This window comes from Mustela nivalis (assembly GCF_964662115.1).
Source record: "Mustela nivalis genome assembly, chromosome: 13".
Taxonomy (NCBI): domain Eukaryota; kingdom Metazoa; phylum Chordata; class Mammalia; order Carnivora; family Mustelidae; genus Mustela; species Mustela nivalis.
Genome location: NC_139032.1, coordinates 81,811,093 through 81,817,747, shown reverse-complemented (window position 1 = coordinate 81,817,747; position 6,655 = coordinate 81,811,093). Strand labels below are relative to the sequence as shown.

Below are 6,655 nucleotides of genomic sequence, written 5' to 3'. Positions count from 1 at the left end.
GTGGGAAGAGACAGTTCCAAAGAGCAGACAGAAGGTCTGGGTTTGCCTAGGACTGGCGTGTGGGGAGGGGGTCGGGTCACTGTGACATCGCGATGGATGAGTGAAGATCCAGAGGTAGGGGCCAGATCCTGATGGTCATTAGACAAGCAATCTCGAATGTCAATTTTTATGGCGGTCTCCTTTCCTCGGTCACATTTTAAGTTGTAGATGGCCCAGAGAGGAGAGAACGGGGCCCGTGACAACCACGAGGGCCTCCCAGCGATCCCATTCAGGGTGTTCCGATAGACGCGCTGTACTTCAGCCTCACAACCCGTCTGCGATACGGACACTGGGGAGAACTCACGAAGGGAAAGGCCCGCTCGCCGAAACTGGGGCAGGAGAGATGGGATTTGCCGGAACACGGGTGCCTCTCCGCCATTCTAGAAGCGCGGCGGCGGGGCTGGGGGGGTGGGGGGATGAGGAAGGGAGAATATCTGCGGATGTCCTTCCGGGACGCCCAGCCCACCCCAGCGAGGAGTAAAGCTAGTTGACACCGGATGTGTTTCCTCCCAAGCGAAGTCCACCTTCCGGCCTGGGCCGCCGCTGCTGCGGGAAGCTGAGCTCTGGCTCTCTGAGTCGGTGAGTGAGCGCGTTGGAGCCCGGCAGGGTGGGAAGCCGGAAGAGGAGGAGGAAGAAGGCAGCCAGGCGCGGGCAGGGAGGCTGCGCTGGTGCTGCAACCGCCTGGCGGACAGGGCCTATGGTCCTGGGAGGCTTAGCTCGGGAAGACCTGTGTGTGGCGAGCTGCAGGATCTTCCAGGCCACCCGATCAGTTTAACAGATGTTCCTTCCGCTGTGCGTGCTCTGCGCCGGCCCCTGTGCTCCTGGCAGAAACTCAAATGAAGCAGGCACCTTTTCGTGGTGCTCGGGGAGCAACTCACTGTTGGGGAGACAGGAGAAGTCACAGAAGTCCTCATTGATTTGGGTCTTAAAGGAGCCAAATTACTGGCTGAAAGAGGGTTTTAATGGAAACGTGCAGGCGTGTATTTGGTCTTTTGGTGAAAATCTCAATATCGAAGGAGCTTTGATGAAAAAGAGAATATACTGAGGAAAGATAAAGCCTTAAAGATGGCTAGGACCAAATAATGAGGGATCTTGTATTTGCTAAGAAGGGTAGGCTGTCCTGGAGGTAGAGGAGAGCAATGGAGGATTTAAAATACAAGAGAGGGACGCCTGGGTGACTCAGTTGCTTAAGCATCTGTCTTCAGCTCATGATACCAGGGCCTGGGATGGAGTCCCACATTGGGCTCCCTGCTCAGCAGGAGGTCTGCTGCTCCCTCTTCCTCTGCCCCCTCCCCGCACTCGTGTTCACTCTTGCTAGCTCTCTCTCTCTCTCTCTCCCTCTTTGAAATAAATAAAAAGACTTTAAAAAAGAAAGTAGAAAAGAGAAAAATTTTTTTTTTAAGCTTTAAGAGGTGTTGGTTCTGGTGGCATTCAGGAGGGTAGGTTGGAATATGGGAGAGTGTGGTATAAAGGAGACCTGTTGGAAGACCTTGCAAAGGTCGAAGGGAACAGAAGGAGGACCTGCAGTAGTGATGCAGAATAGGAAATTTGGACATTACATTCAGGTTTCTAATGTGAGAAACTATATTAAGTCCCCTTGGTAGTGGACATTAACAGCGTCTTGGACCACAAAACGGCTAAAATGTAGCCAAGGAGAAAAACAGAAACCATTAAGTACAACTCAGTGTAGTAGGTGCTGTAAAAATTATGAAGAACGGGCCATGAGATCATAAAGAAATGTGTTTTCATTTTCTCGGTTTTGCAATGGTGGCATAGGAGTTCACTCTTTGCACCTAGATTAGAATTTGAATCTTCTTTTACCCAATTCAGGTTTGGGATTTTTTTCTTCTTTTTTACCATCACAGTGTAGGAAAGCATTCCTTATCTTTGCATCAACATTTGTGTGTGTTTTTTTTTTTTTTTTTTTTTTTTTTTTTTTTGCATAGATTGTGACCATGGCTGCTGAATCTGATGTTCTGCACTTCCAGTTTGAACAGCAAGGGGATGTAGTCTTGCAGAAAATGAATCTCTTGAGACAGCAAAATTTATTTTGTGATGTGTCCATTTATATAAATGACACCGAGTTCCAGGGCCACAAGGTGATTTTAGCTGCTTGCTCCACTTTCATGAGAGATCAGTTTTTACTCACGCAGTCAAAACATGTCAGAATCACCATCCTGCAGAGTGCAGAAGTTGGCAGAAAACTGTTGCTCTCTTGCTATACTGGAGCACTTGAAGTTAAAAGGAAAGAGCTTTTGAAATATTTGACTGCTGCTAGTTACCTGCAGATGGTTCACATTGTGGAAAAGTGCACAGAAGCTTTGTCAAAGTATCTGGAAATTGATCTTTCTATGAAAAATAATCAACATACTGACCTGTGTCAATCCTCTGATCTGGATGTTAAGAATGAAGAAGAAAACTCAGATAAAGACTGTGAGATTATAGAAATTTCAGAGGATAGTCCTATAAACATAGATTTTCATGTAAAAGAAGAGGAAAACAATGTTTTGCAGTCTACAGTGGAGCTGACATCAGAGAGAAAGGAAATGAAGTCACCAGAGCTATCTTCAGTAGACATTGGTTTTAAAGATAATGAAATTTGTATCCTCCACGTGGAATCTATTAGTACTGCCAGTGTAGAAAATGGGCAGTTTTCACAGCCTTGTACCTCTTCAAAAGCAAGCATGTATTTCTCTGAAACACAGCATTCACTGATCAATTCTACGGTTGAGAGCAGAGTGGCAGAAGTTCCTGGGAATCAAGATCAGAGCGTATTTTGTGAGAATACTGAAGGAAATCATGGTACAGTGAGTGAGATTCAGAATCTGGAGGATGCTTATTCACTGAGGCACCAGTGCCCCAGGTGTCCTCGAGGATTTCTTCACGTTGAAAACTATCTGCGCCACCTGAAGATGCACAAGCTCTTCTTGTGCCTACAGTGCGGGAAAACATTTACGCAGAAGAAAAATCTCAACCGACATATTCGAGGGCACATGGGCATACGGCCCTTTCAGTGTACTGTGTGCTTGAAGACATTTACTGCTAAAAGCACACTTCAGGACCACTTGAATATACACAGTGGAGATCGCCCATACAAATGCCACTGTTGTGACATGGATTTCAAGCACAAATCTGCCCTCAAAAAGCACTTAACTTCTGTGCATGGCAGAAGCAGTGGTGAAAAACTACCCAGGCATGATCTCAAAAGGCAAAATCTGCTGTAATTAGAACCACACCTTGCTATATAAGCCTTATATCATAGTTAGGCAAGTTTTTCCACAGAAACACAGCATATGTTATATTGCATCCCCTGCGCCGCCCCCCCATCTGTGGGTCTTAATTTTGGTCTGCCTACACATGTTACTCTTTCTGAACTTCTACTAGCAGTTCCAAAGTGTGGGAGACACGATAAAGCTAATGGGATGCTGTCTTATCTTGTACAGTATATGTAAGTCACAGTGGTGTATCTAGAGAAATAATGTTTCACTCTTAAATATTCCTGATTCTAGTGACAGAGAATCCAGCAGTATTTCTAAATTCTGATTTGAACTCTCTAGATAAATGATATACATGTAAAATCCCAACCACATAATAATTTTAATCAATTAGGTTAATAGGAAGAGAAAATAGACTTCAAAACATGCTGTAATCCATTATTAATTCTTTGAAGGACTAGTGAAAAAAAATTTTTTTAAACAAACTAGTTGGATTCTGAAGCAAAGCACCAAGGTACTTGTTTTAAACTGTAAGGGAACACACTTCAAATTCACTTGGGAGTAGTAGAATTTCCTTGGACATGGGCTAAAATTCCTTAAAATAATGTTTCCATGATTTGTTAGTATACATATTTTAGAAATGATTAATCAAGGCCAAGTTTCTTGTTTTTATTTCATGCAGTTATACTTAATAATTTTATGACCAATAAAATTATACCATTGGCATGAGGATCTGAAAATTTTCTTTTTCTTTTTTAAAAGATTTTATTTATTTATTTGACAGAGAGAGAAATCACAAGTAGGCAGGGGGGGGGGGGAAGCAGTCTCCCCTCTGAGCAGAGAGCCCAATGTGGGACTTGATCCCAGGACCCTGAGATCATGACCTGAGCAGAAGGCAGAGGCCTAATCCACTGAGCCACCCAGGTGCCCCTCTGAAAATTTTCTTATAGAAATTGCAACTTTACCAAAGATACTCTACTGTTTCCTCTCTTAAATTCATTTTGTTTTTTAATTTTTTAGCTAACATAAACTAACACATTTGGTTTTGGTCTACATTTTCATGAATTTTAACACATGTAGATTTTGTTCAACCACCACTGCAGTCAGGATATAGAACATTCCATCATCCCTAAAAACTCCATTTTGATGCCCCTTTGTAATCAATTCCCCCACCTATCTTTAAATCCTGGTAACAGTTGCTATTGCTATTATTTTCCTTTTCTGGAATGACATGAGGGGATCTTGTAGTATGTACCTTTGTGAGATGACTTTTTTCACCACACAGAATGCCATTGGATTCACTTATGTCGTGTGTATCAACAGTTGATTCCCTTTTTTACTTTGAATTGGCAATATATATTACCTTGTCACTAGAGTAACAGTTTAAATATGGTTAGCTATTGGTGTTCTCTTGTTAACTTTTTTCATTTATATTAATGTAATTTTCATTTACCACATGTTGGTAAAAATCCTAATCATCCCTGGAGTTTTATTCTGTATTTCCAGAAATGTGCCAAAAGCAAAACCATGACTGTATGGTTATTTTTGTGAGCGTAATATTCTGATTGTGTTATGAGCCATTGCTCTCTACTATCCCTGTGTACAAATAACACAAAACTTTTTGTTGTCAAAGCAAAGATTAAAATCTATTGCCTGGCAAATCATACTCTCTAAATGCAGGAACAAAGTAGTTAAGGAAGCCTGACTGGATGCATCTTACTTTCAAGATGTTCTATTTCTCCTCTACTCACCTCAGCTTTATGTAGAATCTCTGCTATACTTAGGTTCTGAAGCCCTTCCACATTTTAAAATGTAATATACTTTGTACCATTTGTAAGAATTTCGTGATTGATCCCATGTTGATTGTTATAAATGTTAAATATCCTTTTTGTGAGACTTTTGTGAAAAATATATTCTCTGTAGAATTTTAACTCTTGGAGACACTTCAAAGAATCCAGCTCTCATCTTGGATAAGAAAACCAACTTCATAACCCCCTCCCTCAGCCATGTCACTTGTTAATGACATTGGACAGGTCACCTCTCTACCAGTTTTTCTTAAATTAATATGTAAAACAGTAACTTTGGACTTGGTAACTTGAAAGATCATTTCCAGGTCCAAAAATCTATGATTTTATACTTAAATCTTCCTGAGTTTCTAAGAACAGAGAAGAGGGGAAAGCAAGAGAGGAGAGTTTTGTGTCTTTATGAATGTTGCTATTTGAGTACTACTTTGGAGACAGAATTTTTCTAAAGTAAATACTGTTTTTCTTCAACGGAGAACATGATAGTGCAGCATTTAAATTTCTTTGCGATTTGATCTATGATTGGCCATGATTGTAGTTATGAAAACATTTCCCTTTCAGAAATAGTTTGTGCTTGAAGTACTTTTCTTATTTTTGCTTTCTAGGATGAAATTTTCTGGGGGAGGGCTAGAGATGGGAGGGAAGGGTAAAAGAATAGTAATAAACTGGTTTTTTTAGGAATTGGTATCTACTATCCTTGATGTTTGGAAAAAATTATGGTTGAAATATGTTTAAGTTTTATGTGTGCCTTGTAAGATTCTTGTGATATTTTTTGTAAGCACTTTGAGATATTTGCTTGGGGGAAGGGATGTTTTGTGAAAGTGATGGTTGTTATTTATTTTTATTTATTCCTGTCCAGTAGCAGAGAGTGATCTCAGAACATTCCTAGGACAGTGTCTGTTTGCATGATGTATATAAACAATTTCAGGAAAATGGAATCTTTTTAAAAATGCAGGTATGGCAAAGTAAATTGTTGAATTTATTCATTTAAAACATTCACTTTTGTGTTTCTAATATGTTGGGGGAAAATGCAACATATTTGAGTTCAGTCTCTTCATTTACTGCATTTATGTATAAAGAGTCTTGGAAAGTTAACTGTTACTTTGGTATAAGAGAAAATTCTTGCTGTTTTTTTGTTGGATGTAACTATTCTATATGTTTACATTTAAAAAAAACAATAAACTGGAGATGGGAATGGAGAACTTTGTGTTATGTCTACATCTGTGAATTTTAAAGAAGGAAACTATTTCTTCTGGCCATTCATTCAGTCAAAGAGTATTTACTGAGTCTTTATAGTATTAGAAGTTAGGTATGCAGAGAAAAGTCCCTGCTCTCATGAAAGGTTTATTGTAATGGAAGGAGAAAAACAGTAAACAAGTAAAATCAGTGTATATCAGATTTTGAAAACGAAGTTGGAGAAAATAAAGCAGGGGTAGAGAGTGCCAGGGAATGGAAATTGGGAGTATAATTTTAACTGGGATGGTCAGGCCACCTTTGAAAAATCTCAGCAGACTGTCATATACACTATCCAGTAGAATAATGTGTATGTGTCTATATATATGTATATTTGAATATATATGAATATATACATATATCTTT

The 6,655-nt window shown here is 40.1% G+C and overlaps 1 protein-coding gene across 1 annotated transcript; it reads left to right on the top strand.

The window, feature by feature from the left end:
• The first annotated feature begins 513 nt into the window (after positions 1-513).
• ZBTB6 (zinc finger and BTB domain containing 6) lies at positions 514-6,255 on the top strand. Its single transcript, XM_082695579.1, has 2 exons — positions 514-618; positions 1,986-6,255. Exon 2 carries the CDS (start codon positions 1,995-1,997, stop codon positions 3,261-3,263), a length of 1,269 nt encoding a protein of 422 aa, XP_082551705.1. The 5' UTR covers positions 514-618; positions 1,986-1,994; the 3' UTR covers positions 3,264-6,255.
• The last annotated feature ends 400 nt before the right edge of the window (positions 6,256-6,655 follow it).

Coding starts and splice junctions, on each gene's coding strand:
- ZBTB6 (XM_082695579.1), top strand. CDS start 1,995: ATGGCTGCTGAATCTGATGTTCTGCACTTCCAGTTTGAACAGCAAGGG.